Source organism: Heloderma suspectum, chromosome 6 (genome assembly GCF_057233095.1).
Source record: "Heloderma suspectum isolate Gila_16-S chromosome 6, 16-S_ref, whole genome shotgun sequence".
Lineage (NCBI taxonomy): Eukaryota > Metazoa > Chordata > Lepidosauria > Squamata > Helodermatidae > Heloderma > Heloderma suspectum.
In genome coordinates this window covers 48,438,267-48,455,552 of record NC_139463.1, presented here as the reverse complement: position 1 = coordinate 48,455,552, position 17,286 = coordinate 48,438,267, and the positions used below count along the sequence as shown (strand labels likewise).

General features: G+C 50.7%; 1 protein-coding gene across 2 annotated transcripts in view; it reads right to left on the bottom strand.

Moving 5' to 3' along the window:
* The window catches only part of LOC146340797 (hexokinase-2), a 56,970-nt gene extending 40,267 nt beyond the window's left edge, over positions 1-16,703 (bottom strand). Inside the window, exon 1 of one of the 2 annotated variants that reach the window (XM_084804245.1) lies at positions 16,567-16,703. In XM_084804245.1, the coding sequence (XP_084660371.1) occupies positions 16,567-16,614 (48 nt within the window). In that variant the 5' untranslated portion in view covers positions 16,615-16,703. Of the gene's footprint in view, positions 1-431; positions 1,098-16,566 lie in introns of those variants that run through there. The other variant, XM_084804244.1, reaches the window with a different exon arrangement.
* Positions 16,704-17,286: the final 583 nt, after the last annotated feature.

Sequence of the window (17,286 nt, the reverse complement as noted above, 5' to 3'; positions counted from 1 at the left end):
TGGCCGGGCCACGCGCGTAAACGGGGCTGGGCGAGAGAAAAGCGGGCGGGGAGCGCTCTCCGCCTCTCCTCCGGACGAGGAAGGGGAAAAGCCCCGAGCGCAGCGCGCGCGGAGGACGAGAGCCGAGACGCTCCGTGCCGGCTCCCCCGCAGGGCGCGCGCCTCGCCTCGCCTCGCCGCGTCCCACGCCGCCCCCCCGGCATCAGCAGCGCCGTGGCAAACGCGAGGCAAAGCCCCCACTTCCTCCTGCCGCCGCCGCCGCCGCCCCCCGCGCCCCGGCCAGATCACGCCCCGCCGAGCGCGTCCCCCCGCCGCAAGCGAGCGCCTTTCTCGCCCGGAGCCCGCTCGTTCCTCCGGGCTGGTCCGCGCCACGTGCTCCGCCGCGGCCCTCCGCCGGGAGTCCGGCGCGCCCGTCCCCGGCGCGACACTCACCCGCTGGGCTTGGTCGTGCCTGAGCTCGGCGAAGAAGTACGCCAGCAAGTGGGAGGCGATCATGGCGCGATGGCGGAGGGGCCGCGGGCAGCCCGCTGCGGGGCGAGGGGACGGAGCGGGAGCCGACGCAGCTGAACAAAGCGCCTCCCCCGGCCGGGGCGCCGATGCCACTCGCCCGGGCCGGCTCCCGCGTGACGCGCCCAGCCCGCGCCTCCCATTGGCCCCGGCCGGAGGGTGTGTGCGCCGGGGGAGGGGCGGAGGGGGGCGGCTTCTCCGGGCCGGCCGGCGACCCGCGAAGGCGGCGGCTGCGGCGTGCGGCTTCTGGCCGCGTGCGGAGCGACGGGCACCGCGCGCCTCGGCTGCGGCGCCGCGCCCTGGCGAAGCTCCGGGGACGGCGCCCCGCGGGCCGGCTGTGCTCCTTGCGGCGGAGCGCAGCGCGGGGGGTGGTCTCCAGCCTCGGGGCCAGAGGCCCTTCCAACGGCCCCTTGGCGCGGGAGGCGCGCAGGGGAAGCTCCCTGGGGCGGGCGCCTCGCGCGGGCCCCCGGGGCGGGGGGCGCCCCCGGGGGCCGACTGGCCGGCGGCGGTGCGCTGCGCGAGCGCGACGGACGGAGGAGCCGGAAAGCGGCGCTCCTCGCGCCAGTTTCCCGGGCTGCCCCCCGCCGCTCGGGGCGCATCCATCCCAGCCCCGCCGGCCATGTTCGGACGGCGCAGCTGGGGCGCGCCTCCCGGGCTGCCTGCCCGAGGCCGGCCCCAGGCGGCCGCCGCCGGGAGAAGGGGCGGCGCGCGTGGCGCTCCGCGCGGGCTGAGCCGAGGGCCCGGCGCGCCGCCTTGCCCGTCCCCCGAGCCCGCCTCGGCCGGCGGCGGCGGCGCAGCCTCGTCTTGCCGCCCGGGGGGGGGGGGGTGCCTCCCGCAGCCCGCCGGAAGAGGGGCAGCTCCGCGCCTCGGAGCGCGTGCAGAGTGCCTTCCGCTCGCCAGGCGCGGCGCTCCGGGGCTGGCCGAGGGGAGGCAGGAGCGGGCGGTGCTCGCCGACGAGGCGCTGCCTGCGGCGCGACCGGGTCGTTCAGCCGGCGTGCCGGCGGTGGCGTGGCTGCTGCTCCTCTGCCGAAGGGGGCCGGGGCTTCGTCGGCGTGATTTGTGTAGCGCCCTCGGTGCCTTGCACAGGAGCGGGGACCCCACCGGCAGGGCTCTGCCCCGCGGGCCTTTCCGTCTCCTGGCTGGCCGCGGGGCAGAGAGGAGGGCGCGGCGCAACGCGGGGCTGAGCCCGGACGTGAGGCCGCCTCTGCCCGAGAGCTGGCAGACCGCTCCGCCGCCCAGCGAACCGGGCGGAGCCCTGCGGAGGCCAAGCGGCGCGCTGAGAGGCGCGGGGGGCCTCCGGCCAAGATGACCGGCATGGGGGGAGCAGAGGAGCTTTGCGGCCCTTGTGTGGCCGCCGCCGTTATTCTGTGGACTCCTTGGTGGACCAGCAATCCACGGAAGATTCGCGCTGCGTGTTAAGGCTGTGATCCTTGTCAGGAGGATCCCCGTCGGAGGAACATCCAACACCCGAGCTGCTGGCTGGGTTTTCCTTTGTCAGGCTAGCAGCCGAAGGGGATGTGCGGCGCTGAGAGCTAATGGCAGGAAGTGGAAGAGATTTTTTCCTGAGCGGGGCCCCCCAACCCTTTTGGGTTGGTGGGCACATTTGGAATTTGGGGGGGTGTTGTGGCCACTCTCACAAAATGGCCACCATTGGTGGGCATGAGCAGTCAGAAAACACCCATTTCCCAGAAGGCAAACTGGTGAGCCTAACAGAAAATTAATTTGCCCAAGACAATTAATTAAGACTAAGCACAAGGCAGAGGTGGGCTCTGAGCACCAAAGCACAAAGCTGCTCTTCTGAACCCATAGAGTTCTGCTCCAATGCCCATTCTCAGAAGGCAAACTGGTGAGGCTCAGAAATACAAACACACCCAGGCAAAACACACAAACACCAAAAAAAAAGGTATAGGCAAAACTTCCCTCCTCACCTTCCCCCCCTTTAGCCTCACATGACGCTCCTTTCCACCACCCCCCCGAGCGTATCCTTTTTTTTTCTTTTATTGATTGCAATAAACGAAATATTTCTATCATGGTAATCAAGGTGCCTAAAATAATAGTGAGAATTATCATAAAAATACATGATAAACATTTGAGGAGAGATGTGCCTTACTCTTAATGCACAACTGCCAACTTACTGTAAACTGACTGTACTGCTGCCAACCCTCCTTCCTTGAACCAATTGGAAACAGTGACCACAGTGCTATCAGATTTACTATATGCCCAGGAAGTCCAACACAGTCACATTTGACTTCAGAAGAGGAAACCACTCTAAACTAAGGGAGCTGGTGAAAAGGAAGTTGAAAGGGGGAGTCAAGAGGGTTAAATCCCTTCAGAATGCTTGGTTGTTGTTTATTTGGTCAGTCGCTTCCAACTCTTCGTGGCTTCATGGACCAGCCCACGCCAGAGCTTCCTGTCGGCCGTCGCCACCCCCAGCTCCCCCAAGGCCGAGTCCGTCGCCTCCAGAATATCATCCATCCATCTTGCCCTTGGTCGGCCCCTCTTCCTTTTGCCTTCCACTTTCCCTAGCATCAGCATCTTCTCCAGGGTGTCCCGTCTTCTCATTATGTGGCCAGAGTACTTCAGTTTTGCCTTTAATATCATTCCCTCAAGTGAGCAGTCTGGCTTGATTTCCTGGAGGATGGACTGGTTTGATCTTCTTGCAGTTCAAGGCACTCTCAGAATTTTCCTCCAGCACCACAGTTCAAAAGCATCTGTCTTCCTTCGCTCAGCCTTCCTTATGGTCCAGCTCTCACAGCCATAGGTTACTATGGAGAATACCATTGCTTGAACTATGCGGACCTTTGTTGTCAGTGTGATGTCTCTCCTCTTCATTATCTTATCAAGATTTGTCATTGCTGTCCTCCCAAGAAGTAAACGTCTTCTGATTTCCTGGCTGCAGTCAGCGTCTGCAGTAATCTTTGCGCCTAGAAAGACAAAGTCTGTCACTGCCTCCACGTTTTCTCCCTCTATTTGCCAGTTATCAATCAAGCTGGTTGCCATAATCTTGGTTTTTTTGAGGTTGAACTGCAACCCAGCTTTTGCACTTTCTTCTTTCACCTTCGTCATGAGGTTCCTCAGCTCCTCCTCACTTTCAGCCATCAAAGTGGTATCATCTGCATATCTGAGATTGTTAATGTTTCTTTAACATTAATGTTAATGTTTCTTCCAGCGATTTTAACTCCAGCCTTGGCTTCATCAAGCCCACCACGACGCATGATGTGTTCTGCGTACAGGTTGAATAGGTAGGGTGAGAGTATACAACCTTGCCGTACTCCTTTCCCAATCTTAAACCAGTCCGTTGTTCCGTGGTCTGTTCTTACCGTTGCTACTTGGTCGTTATACAGATTCCTCAGGAGGCAGACAAGATGACCTGGTATCCCCATACCACCAAGAACTTGCCACAGTTTGTGATGATCCACACAGTCAAAGGCTTTAGAATAGTCAATAAAACAGAAATGGATGTTTTTCTGAAACTCCCTGAATTTCTCCATTATCCAGCAGATATTGGCAATTTGGTCTCTAGTTCCTCTGCCTTTTCGAAACCCAGCTTGTACATCTGGCAATTCTCGTTCCATGAATTGCTGGAGTCTACCTTGCAAGATCTTGAGCATTACCTTACTGGCATGTGAAATAAGTGCCACTGTTCGATAGTTTGAACATTCTTTGGTGCTTCCCTTTTTTGGTATGGGGATATAGGTTGATCTTTTCCAATCTGTTGGCCATTCTTGTGTTTTCCAAATTTGCTGGCATATGGCATGCATCACCTTGACAACATCATCTTGCAAGATTTTAAACAGTTCAGCTGGGATACCGTCGTCTCCTGCTGCCTTGTTATTAGCAATGCTTCTTAAGGCCCATTCAACCTCACTCTTCAGGATGTCTGGCTGTAGCTCACTGACCACACCATCAAATCTATCCCCGATATTATCCTTCCTATACAGATCTTCCGTATATTCTTGCCACCTTTTCTTGATCTCTTCTGCTTCTGTTAGGTCCTTGCCATCTTTGTTTTTGATCATACCCATTTTTGCCTGGAATTTACCTCCGATGTTTCTAATTTTCTGGAAGAGGTCTCTTGTCCTTCCTATTCTATTATCTTCTTCCGCTTCTGTGCATTGCTTGTTTAAAAATAATTCCTTATCTCTTCTGGCTAACCTCTGGACTTTTGCATTTAATTGGGCATATCTCCCCCTATCACTGTTGCCTTTTGCTTTCCTTCTTTCTTGGGCTGCTTCCAGTGTCTCAGCAGACAGCCATCTTGCCTTGCAAGAATGTTTGAAGATTACTCAAAATCACAATAATAGAAGCTCAGCTAAAATGTATACCACAGATTAAGAAAGGCGGCACCAAGTCCAAGAGGTTACCAGCATGGTTAGTGCAGTGTGTCAAGGAAGCTATTAGGGGAAAGAGAGCTCCCTTCAGAAAACAGAGGTCTTGCCCAAATGAGGAAAATGAAATGGAGCACAAGCTTGTTCAAAGGTGATGCAAGCAGACAATAAGAGATGCAAAAAGGCATTTTAAAGAGCACATCTCTAACAACATCAAGGCCAACAATAAATAATTCTTTAAGTATATCAGAAGCAGGAAACCAGCTAGAGAGGCAGTTGGACCGTTGGATGACAATGGAGTTAAAGGAGGACAAGGAGATTGGTGAGAAGCCGAATGAATTCTTCTCATCGGTTTTCACTGCAGAAGATAATAGGACCGATACCTGTGCCTGAACTGATCTTTTCAGGAAGGGAGTTTGAGGAACTGAGGCAAATAGTGGTGACAAAAGATGAAGTTCTCAACCTTATTGACAAATTGAAAGTAAATAAAAATCATGGGCCTAGAGTCTGTAAAGAACTCAAATATGAAATTGCTGATTTTCTAACCAAAATATGCAACATGTCCCTAAGATCATCCTCTGTACCAGAGGACTGGAAGATGGCCAATGTAACACCAATTTTTAAAAGGGATCCAGGGGGGATCTGAGAAATTACCGACCGGTTAGCTTAACGTCTGTTCCAAGTAAATTGATTGAAAGCCTTATTAAAGATAAAATTAGTAAGCATATAGAAGGAAAAGCCCTGCTGAAAAAGAATCAACAGGGCTTCCACAAAGTAAGTCCTGTCTGTCTCACTAACCTTTTGGATTTTTTTGAGAGTGTCAACAGACAAGTATACAGGGGTGATTCAGACAGTAGACATTGTCTACTTGGACTTCCAAAAGGCTTTTGATAAAGTCCCTCACCAAAGACTCCTGAGCAAACTTAGTGGTTTGCAGGAGAGGTCCTCTTACGGATCAGTAACTAGTAAAAGAACACATTTGTCGCAATCTGTATTTTTTGCATTTCATTTCCTTCTGCCTGACTGCTTCCACTTTTTTCTCTCTCCACCCTTCACGCAACTGAGAAAGTTGACTCTAACCCACAAAAGCTTATGCCATAGATTTTAAGGTGCCATTATACATCCCAGTGACTCTGTAAATTGCATTTCTAATATTAGATATATATTGGACCAATATTTCTTTGGAATTGGACAAGTCCACCATAGATGGCAATATATTCCTGTCTAGTTCTTACACTTTCAGCATATGAGATCAGTCCAGCTGGTAATTTGGAATCATTTTTAGATATAATGCAGCACCTGGTCATTATCTTCTAACGCAGAGATGGGGAACCTGTGGTCCTCCAGATGTTTGACTCAAGGCCCCATCAGCCCTAGCCAACACAGCGATAGTCAGGGATGATAGGAGCTGCAGTTAACATCTAGAAGGCTATAAATTCCCCACCCCTGTTCTCCTCGCAGGGCAAAGTGAGAAAGTACCACTGTATAGGCATGTAATTCCTCAAATCTCAATGTACAGATTGGCTGAGTTCTTGTGCTCAACAAATGATTTTTTTTTTTTTACTTGTTCAGTTTGTCAGTAATATCCCAACGGTAATCTGTACATTTTTGACACTTAGTATTTATCACTGTCTATTATTAGAATTTGATCAAATCCCTAGCCAGCTACACTAGTGATCAACACATTCCCCATTCCTTGTGGTGGTGAGTTCCGTAAGGTACTTTGCCTGGTGTGAAGAGGTATTTCCTTTGCTCTGATTTGACCCTCCTGCCACCCAAACCAACTTGACTAGATGAATGAGAGAAAAAGAGGGATGCTTTCTGTCCAGGGTTGATATCTGTATTCACCTCTGTCGTCTTCCCCATCCCCTGCCACTTTCCTGACAGGCAGCTCTCCACACCCCCATATCCCCAATCTTCCCTTGGCAATGCAGAACCAACATGACCAGTGGTGGGGAGCACCTTCCCTGTGATGAAATCACACACACCTAGCTAATCAGAGCCGCCCCCCCGGCAAAAAAAGCAAGCAACCCCTTTTCCTCCAGTGGGTCTAAGTGGCAGCTCTGGGGCATGTGCCCAGGTGTGTGTGATTTCATGGGGAAAGGGCATGAGGGGAGATTTGACCTCCAAATTTAAAAAGACCTCAGGAGATCCACTCTTCTGTATCATGTGTAGTTATTTTACTTCTCAGTATTTAGAGAGGGGTCCCTTAAGCATAGAGCGCCCTGTTGATGCTGGCATCATGCTGCTTAATCTTTTCAGTGTGACACCACATCATTCCCTCCCTCCTTCAAGTTCCAGCTAAATACTAGACCCCTGGCAAACTGAATGCATGACTCGGCCTAAATAGAACAGAGAGCATCTGTCCTTTGCTTGTAAATTATTTTTTAAAGTCTCATTTCACATAGGAAACATGCCAGGGATAGCAGACACTGAACCACTCTGCTCTGGGATCTTGGTACTCAAAGTTTGTGTAATTAAAGCTGGAATGGCCTCCCCCCCGCCCCCCACTGCCCCCTCCAGATGAGATGCAATCCATCCAAGGATTCTCTAGCTCAACCCAACGCTTGCACAGCTCCAGTTCATTTCAAGGGGGTTGCCGTGCACAGGAGAACTTTCTGGTAGACGGTGCTCCGTGCTTCAAGTCCTGAATGGGGTTTCCCTTAATGGCGGCCAAAATTTGCCCCCCCCCCCCAAGAAAGCTGCCTCTCCTTGCCTCTCGGCTGGGCCAACTGCCTCTGGTTCATCTGAGGCATCTACCTCAGGCCAAAAGTCCCAAGAACATCTAGCCTTCTCCAGGGAGAGAAGCTAGCAGGTGTTTCCTCCTTTCTCCCCAGATATTTATGAGTTACTGTTAACTGGACCAGCAAAACCTGCTTGACCAAATTGCTAGATTGAATGCTTAAGATGCTTCCTTCAAAGCTAGAGGGATGCTTGCAACGACAGTAATTCTTGATACAGGACTTCAACTTTCTGATGTTAGCACCTGAATCTGGACCAGTGATTTAAAGCAGTTACACCATCATGGCTTCCACCTGATGATCTGTGGGAATGTTGTTCCAAAAATTGAGATGTCTTTTAGTAAAAGGTCGTAACCACAATACCCAGAATTCCTTCAGAGAAGCCAGGACAGTTAGGTGCAATCCTATGCATGTTTAGACAGGAAAAATTCCTGCAACTCCCCAGCGTGCCCCAGCGTGCAAAAATTCCTGCAACTCCCCGGCCCCCTCCCATTGCTTTTAATTCAGTTGGGATCATTGCATCACCTTCATGCAAGGCCAGACCAAGGCCAAGACTTATTTCCAGCATCTATAGGCTGGCCTAGGATGTGGCCCAGCCTGTCCCTGCAGGCCGCAGGAGCCGAAGGACCCATTACAACACAGCTAGGCACAACTTTAGCCCAGTGGCGGCTGTGAAACATCCTCGGGAGGGGCAAGGGAGAAACAGCAGGCAGGAAGGAGGAGGGCTTAATGTGCCACCTCCCCACTGAAACTTACACACACCCCAACGGTTCTGCCCCACACTGCCGCCACCACGGCTGGGGGTTCCAGAAAAGCAGCTTGGTGAGGAATTTCAGGGGGAAACACAGCTGGGGAAGGTTTAAGCACACAAACCTGCTGTTGCCCTTTTGGAAATTCCCCAGGCCAAATACATATTCCACTGGGAAATAGCAGCACATCCGGCTGAAGTTACCCATGGCGGCAGCATAACATGTCAAAGATAGAATATCAGGTGGGGGGGGGGGAGGTGCCGCTCATTCCAAAACATCCAAGCCCAGCCAAGGCCGTCTGCCACCAGCACCAACAGTGCATTGCCAGAGGGGGGGGGAGGCAGGGGCTCTTTCAGAAGGGCCGCTGCCCCTCCCAGAGCAAAACTGGGACAAGGAGGTAAGGCGCTCTGGTGGGGAGAGGGCAACTGGTGCCAGGCAGTCCCTGTCAAAGGGGGGGGCACAGCAACTTGCAAGGAGGCATGTCAGGGTAAGGTGTGTGGCGAGGGACAAGGTGACGCCGCCACCTCGGAGACCTGCTGCAGCTGGGCTCATGCTCTTCCCTGTCTTTGTCTACTGCAGCACAGAAGGAGCCCCCTCTCCTCTCACCAGCAGCATTACTACTCCCCCCTCCTCCAGTTTCGCATCTTTTGTTCCATCCTCCGCTCATTGACCAAATTGGATTTTTTTAGCGATGTGCGAGAATTTCGTTCCACTTGCACAAGTGCATATTAGCACAAGAGCAAATTTGCACAAACGCAAGATTGCACAAATGCTCCTGAAAAAGTAAAAGAATGGTTTGCAGGTCTGTGGAATCCATGCAACTCGGAATCCGCTGGTCCACTGCAGACTCTGCAGGTCAGATTCATAGAAATCCGAACTCATTTGGATCCACTGCAGATTTCTCCGACATCCCCAACACGCGCACCCGCCACCCCGCGGAGGAAATGTTGAATAATTAAACTTCAGCATTTATATTTTCCTTCAAGCCAGGACACGCATTTTCACTTTAGGGCATTGTGAGTGTCTGCGCATCTATCGTCACACAGTATCTCAGGGTGTGATGTCAGCATCGGTGACAAACTATGAACAAAGCTGCTCAGAGAGAATGAACATATGCCGAAGAAGGACTCTGGGTGGGCTGCAGTGTGCCCTCCCACCCAAACAGCCAGGCCTACAGCTTAGGAGTGCTTGTAGATCCAGGCTTGCAGACGGAGACCCCGCACTGTGCATGGTTCACAGCATCTCCCACCAACTTCAGTTGTCGGACCAGCTGCTTCCCTTCATCCTGGAAAATCAGGATCTTGCCACAGTTATCCAGACCCTAATAACACCCAGGTGAGACTATTGCAGCCTTCTCCAACCGGGTGCTTTCCAGATGTGATGGAGGGCACAAGTTTGGGGAATCATAGAATCATAGAATAGTAGGGTTGGAAGGGGCCTACAAGACCTTCGAGTCCAACCCCCTGCTCAATGCAGGAATCCAAGTCAGAGCATCCCTGACAGGTGGCTGTCCAGCCTCGTCTTGAACGCCTCCAGAGTGGGAGAGCCCCCCACCTCCCCAGGCAATGGGTTCCATTGTCATATTGCTCTAACAGTCAGGAGGTTTTTCCTGAAGTTCAGCCGGAATCTGGCTTCCTGTCACTTGAGCCCATGATTCGTGTCCTGCACTCTGGGATGATTGCGAAGAGATCCGGGCCTTCCTCTCTGTGACAGCCTTTCAAGGTCTGGAGGAGCGCTATCCTGTCTCCCCTCAGTCTTCTCTTCTCAAGACTAAACATGCTCAGTTCTTTCAGTCTCTCTTCATAGGGCTTTGTTTCCAGTCCCCTGATCATCTCTGTTGCCCTCCTCTGTACCGTCTCCAGCTTGTCTGTATCCTTCTTAAAGTGCAGTGCCCAGAACTGGACACAGTACCCCAGATAGACTGGGAATCTGGACTGTTGTAATGCTTACACCCAGGAGTATTTACGGAGACTGTTTGGGTACTTCAACGGATGCAGCAGCTGGACCTGGGGTCTCCACCGTGGTGCCCATGGGCACCAGTGTGCCCACAGGCTCCTCCCTTGGCATCCGCCAGGCTCCCTGCCCCTCTGGATTTTTATCTTATTTCTTATGATTTTAAAACTATGTTCAACTAGAAGGCTGACATGTTGCAAAGCAACGGGCTGCCCTTCAGCACTACCTTTATTTGGGTTCAAAAGAGTGGTCTGGGGATTTGGAGCTCAGACCCCACTTCTGCCTTGTCCTTAAGTTCTTGAGCAAATCAATTTTCTGTTAGTCTCACCAGTTTGCCTTCTGGGAAGTGAGTGTTTTGTGGCTGGCCGTGCCTACCGTGACAGCCATTTTGTGATGGGCAAGCCCCCATGGCAGCCATTGTGTGAGAGTGCCCACAACACTCCCTCAAAATTCCAAATGTGCCTGCCAGCACAAAAAGTTTGAGGACCCCTGAGCTTGACTTTTATCTGGACAAATAGAACCAAACATATTTCAGTAGTGGCTGGTGGCCCCAATTTTGGTGGGGCAGTAAATCCATTCTGAGTTTTAGTCAGAACTCTAAAGGAGCTATCTAAAGTGCTGAACCCTATCCCCAAAGTAGGTTCAGCACCTTGGATAGGTCCTTTAGAGTTCTGACTAAAACCCAGAATGGATTCACAGCCCCACTGAAATAGGAGCCACCAGCCTCCACTGTATATTTCAGCAGTGCTGAAAGATCTGTGCAGGCCACCACAGGCGTTCCCAGCCTGGTGCTCTCCAGATGACAACTCCAAGCACTCCTGGCCATTGGCCATGTTAGCTGGGGATGATGGGAATTGAAGCCAAAAATACCTGGAGGGCACCAGGTTGGGGAAGGCTGGGCTACCAGTTTGTTTCCAGGCACAATCCAAGTGCTAACTTTTCCTGTAACACTCCAAGACCTTCCAGGGGACCTGAAGGATGGTCCTCCTTCCCTGGAAACCTGCTCAATTGTCTATGGAGGCCCTGTGCTGGGGGTGGTGATCAAAGGGGGGCCTTTTTGGTGGTGGTATCCCAGCTGTGTGACTTCATCCCCAGAACAATTCAGAAGGCACCAATGCAACTGGCATTTAGGCACCAGGTTAAAACGTTGCTCCCCCATGCACACGCACACAAGTACGTAAGTTATTGTAGCTTAACAGTTTCTGTTTAACTGTAGATTTCTACTATTTTTTACTGTTGGTTTTAATGTTTTGCTAGGAGATCTTATGGTCAAACCAAGAGGATAAAAATGTTTTAAATAATGAAGGGTGTAATCCTGTGGCCGCTAGACAGCAGCTAGACAGCCAATGGATTTTTCTTTCCCAGGGAACCAGCCTCAGAGCCAGTGCTCTGAGGTCAGTTCCCAGAAAGCCACCTCCCTGCCACCTCGTAGGCAGTGCTGCTCATCCCCGGCTCTGCACTTATAAGAGCAGCATGGAGCAGGGGAAAAGGGGTTTTCCTGGGGTAGGGGCAGGGACAGCAGAAATGCTGGTACGACACTTCCTATGTGCCGTCCGGCCTCCCCCCCCCCCACACCACCTCCAAGCCACTCCAGCTAGCCGCGAATGCAGGGTGGCCAGAGCATGGAGGAGAAGATCCTCTCCGTGCTCTGCCTGCCCTGCATTGGATAGTCGGTCGCCTCCAAATTCGGAGGCAGCCAACTATCCCCTTAGGATTGCGCCTTAAAGAGTATGAAAATTATTCATAACATGTAGCCAGCAGAGGCTGAGAGGCAGCCTACTGTTTTTACGAGCATCGAGGATGGTTTAATAGATGCATTAATGCCTGTGGCAGGCACATTCATCCTGCTACTGTCTCCGGCTTTCAGAGCTCACAGCTTTTTGACGCGCTATGAAACTCGGCAAAACTGGTTGTTCAGAAACAAGAAAAGGCCCAAGGAAATATGTGTACATCCCACAGGCAATGATGCCCCCTTCGTGCCCCCTTCAGCGCTCTGAAAAACTGTTGTCTGTCTCCACCCTGTGAGACGGAGAAACATGGACCACAGTCCTGGTATGAGGTCTTCAAATTCATGGGAGTTCATGTGTGTAAGAATTATTGTCAACTGCAGTTACATTTGCATATTGTTTGCAATATTTGCATAACACAAGAAGTTTCAGCTTGTGTAACACCTTGGACACCAATGTGGAACTGAACTACAGTTGGACTAGATTTGGATAATTGCAAAAGAGGTTTCATGGAATTAAACATTCTATTTCCACTAGCCCAGCACTAAATCCTTTTGACTCCAAGAAGAAAACGATAATCACTACAGTTGCTTGTGAGTATGGACCAGGTGCTGTTTTGACTCAGCTTAAATGTAATAGCTGTAATACAACTATTTCAATACAACACTTTACCGTTTTGTTCTACTGCATATACTGCATCTAGCCTGGTTTCTGGAAGTTCTAACAGTATTGTCAGGTGTACAGACTTGAAGGCAGGTGGGAACCTAAACTGGAGGCAAAGAGGAAGGCAGGAAGGCCAAAGACTGGTAGTCTGGTGGCTCAGACGAAGGGCCTGGTGGTCTCCTTCAGCAACAAACTGCCCAAATTGAGAGAAAGCTGCCATTCTGGGGTCTTTATACCAGCCAGTGATACCTGATTGGGCCTGTGGTGTTACCTGACTTCCCAGTTCAGGAGAAGATTGGGCTGTGGTGTGAATGTCTCTGTCATTCCCTCCTCCTGCAAGGAGCCCTGATGGTGCCAGAAGCTTTGAGCCCAACTGTGCCTGACAAGTATCCCATTCAGAATAATTACTCTGTTTAAATGTTGCTAGGAATTGCTTTCTCCTCCTCCTCCTCCTACTCCTCCCAAGGACGGCATCTTTTTTATCCGTTGTGATACATGATGACTGACATTCATAGGGTCGAAACCCTGATACAGCCTAGAGGAGTAAAATGGCTCTGGATGAAAGTTCTTCATAATCAAAGGAAAGGTTCTTCCTGTGCAAGCACCTGGTCATTACTGACCCCTAGAGGGACGCCGCTTGCGCTGGCGTTTTCATGGCACAAGCTGGGTACTCATTTTACCATCCTCGGAAGGATGGAAGGCTGAGTCGACCTGAGCCAGCTACCCAAGACCTGGCTTCCACTGGGATCGAACTCAGGTCGTGGGGAGAGTTTCGGTTGCAATACTGCGGCTTACAACTCTGCGCCACACGAGGCTCCTCATAATCAAAGGACGTCCTCTTATGCAACCAGTTTCATCATAGGGCAGAAAACATTTTGCAATCAGTTTTCTAGAACATACTGCAACACTGTGCGGGTAAGTCATCCTCTTTGCTACCTTCCTTGGGGCAGGGGAGGTGGGGCTGATAATGAGGTAATAAGGATGCAGGCAGCTGAAGTAAATTCCCATGATGAGGAAGTGGCAAAAATGGAAACAATCCCAACTTTGTAATCAGAACACACCCACACGGAAAACCTCATTTAGCAGAAAGAATTATTTGCAATAATGCAATCAGCCTTGTTCCCTCTTTCATGGAAACAGTTCCAATTAAAAAGGCCACCTTTTAAATACATATTTAGGGCACAATCCTATCAGGATGGCTGTAAGCCTCCAAACTCGGAGGCTTACAGCTATCCAATGCAGAGCGGGAGGAGCAGCAATTTTGGCTAGATGGGCTTCTTTGCACATTGGAGCAGGAGAGAAGATGGCTGGAGAAGCCTGAAGATACATCATAAACTAGCCTGCCCAGACCCCTACTCCTTCCCCTCCCACCAGCATGCCCCCTTTCCCTCCTCTCCGAGGTCACTTTTGTGAGCTCAGAGAGGCAGCCGGCATGGTTCTCTCCACACCAGCTGCGGAGGGGCGGGGAGCTTGGATTCCTGGGCTCAGGGTCAGAGCACTGTCTCTGACCTCAGATCCAGGAATCCAAAATATCCAACAGCCCCCCAGATGCTGTCTAGGGGTCATAGGATTGGTCCTTCCATGAATCAATTCAATTTTCAGTTAAAGCCACTGATCCATGAAAACACCTTTCTGCATGTACTTCCAAACTTATTTTTGGCAAGCATTTTTTTAAACATCCCCAGCAACTGACAAATGTATACTTGGGTCAGATTTAATAAAAATTCCATCTGTTGCATAACAAAGAGGAGTGCCCATTCCCACTGTCACAACTACGTTTTTTTAATACCCGTTCTTATGGCAAAACTGTAATTCTGAATCTTACGTAACTTACTACCACACAGAGAGGTTTTTTTTTTAAAGCCAGAAACATCAGACTGCTCAGCTGCAATGGTAGGATTTCCAGAGTGATGCCTGTCTGTAGAACCAAACTAACAGCAAACTAACCTCAACCAGAACCAAGCCACAACAACTTAATTTACCCCTGAACCAAAATCCAGCCAGAAAATAGAATGGATTTGACACCCAGTTTCTGCCTCTCCGTGCCCCCTTCCCAGAGGCTCCACATCTACCTGATGCCTTTACTCCGCCTTCTTCCTTTATCCCTAGATCAGCCGTTACCAGCCTAGCACCATCCAGATGTGCTGGACTGTGTGGCCATTGGCCATAGTGGCTGGGAATGGTAGGCATTGCAGCCACCACATCTGGAGGCACAAGGCTGGCAGAGGCTGCCCTGGATCCACTGGTATGAGGGGGGGGGCAGGTTCTCACAGAGCAGAAACTTCTCAGGTGGAATATATTCAGCATATTCAGGTGTTCTTTTCAGAGAGCTGAAGGTGGTTTGAAAGGGGGAGTTCTGCTTATGTTGTGGTCCGTGACCACACTTTCATGTCAGGTTAAATTTTGACAGGGTGTGTGTGTGTATGTTTCAAAAGCCCGCAGCATCTGAGCAGAGGTTACTGTAGGCATGGTGTACCCCAGGGGGAAGCGATGCCTCTCTCAAAAAAGTTCTGTTAAAAACTACTCTCTGCTTTCAGCTGGTTATCTATACAGTCCTCATTTATCATTTCATATTAGTCTATCAAGTCAATGGAATCCTACATAACTAGACATCCTTTTCAACACAGTGTATCTCAGCCTTCCCCAATGTAGTGCCCTCCAGATGTTTTGGATGTCAGTTCCCATCAACCTCAGCCAGCATGGCCAATGGTCAGAAATGTTGGGAGTTGCAGTCTGGAGGGCACCACGTTGGAGAAGGCTGATATACCTTGATGCAACCCAGGCAATGCAGAAAAATAAGTTTGAATTGTATATCTGGGTTTTCTTTTTCCTGTTGTTAAACCAAAACATTTCATAGAATCAGAATAGTAGGGATGGAAGGGGCCTACAAGGCCATCGAGTCCAACCCCCTGCTCAATGCAGGAATCCAAGTCACAGCATCCCTGACAGGTGGCTATCCAGTCTTGTCTTGAACGCCTCCAGTTTGGGAGAGCCCACCACCTCCCTAGGTCATGGGTTCCATTGTCGTATTGCTCTAACAGTCAGGAAGGTTTTCCTGATGTTCAGCCAGAATCTGGCTTCCTGTCACTTGAGCCCATTGTTCCGTGTCCTGCACTCCGGGATGATCGAGAATTGATCCTGGCTGTCCTCTCTGTGACAACCTTTCAAGTACTTGAAGAGCCCTATCCTATCTCTCCTCATTCTCAAGGCTAAACATACCCAGTTCTTTCAGTCCCTCCTCATAGGGCTTTGTTTCCAGTCCCCTGATCATCTTTGTTGCCTTCCTCTGAACCCTCTCCAGTTTGTCTGCTTCCTTCTTAAAGTGTGGTGCCCAGAACTGGACACAGTACTCCGAATGAGGCCTAACCAGTGCTGAGTAGAGGGGAACTAGTACTTCCCGGGGTTTGGAAGCCAGGAAGTACAATGATTTCCCTTCATTGATCTCTATATTTCTCTTCCAGTGTTTTTCTACAAGGCTGAGGAGGCATGAAAGTAAAATAAATACATCAACTGAGAATTCACCATGAAAGAAAACTTAACTATGCTTTCCATAGCTTTTCAGAATTATAAACATTGCAACAAGTGACTAGAACACTGATTAGAATGATATAGCATTTTACATCAATGGCCAGCTGTTTGTTTCTTTGAAAAAATAATAACGATACCATAGCAAGAATTTCCCCAAAGCTGTGAAAAAGGATATAAATATCCCAGTTCAGCTGAGAGGTGAACTACCTGTTTGCTCCAGGATATTGAAAATTGCATGCCTTAACAAGGTGCATTCCTTTTGCAGATACCTTACGTTGCAAATCGGATGTACAAATTGGAGCCTGGCTGATTTTTCTCTCCTATTGGAAAAGGTGGAAGAATTATCAGAAATGAAAAGAAGCGGTCCTCACCTGATTAAAGATTTCCCAGTCCTTGGCTTCCATGCACCTTTCAGCCATTACTTCCAGCCTGTGGGCAGCGACTCAGAACACTGTGCTGGCTGCTCTGGAGTTTCCTCTTTAAAGGCCTGCTCAGGAAGAAGCGAGGGAGTGTTGAAAGAGCTCTAGCAGCATCTAGGAGTCTCACTGAGGGAGGACCAGCGCCCTCAAGGCTGAGGTCACTGCGGGTGTGGGAGGGAGAGAAATGTGGGATTATGGCAGCAGTGGTTAATGCACTCCTCTGCTAAGAAAAGGAGGGTTGGAATTTTAAAATAAACCCCAAGCAAGAATGGGGGGGCACTTGTGAATTGCCAGAAAAGAGGGCACCTATTTGCATATGCTATTTATATGCATAGATGCACATTTAGAAATTCTTATTACAATTTTAACAGAAGTAAAGTAAATCTCACCTACTGTGGATGGCTGCGATCAGGTGAGCTGTGTGCCTTGCTCAGTCCGCTGCCCCGGTGCTGTGGATGGGCAACAACTTTGAGGCCCTCCAGCTTTTCCTTCTGTTTCCCAACTCCAAGCTGAGCAGAGCAGAGCAAGCTGCTCCAGCTGGTCCAGGGTCTACAGAAGCAAGCAAGCTCCCAGAGAGAGAGCGACCAGAGCGAGCAGACAGAGGGAGCAAACAGGAGTTGGCCAGGGGAGGTCAAGGGGGAGGCCCCTAGCATTTTTTTTTCATTTTTTCAT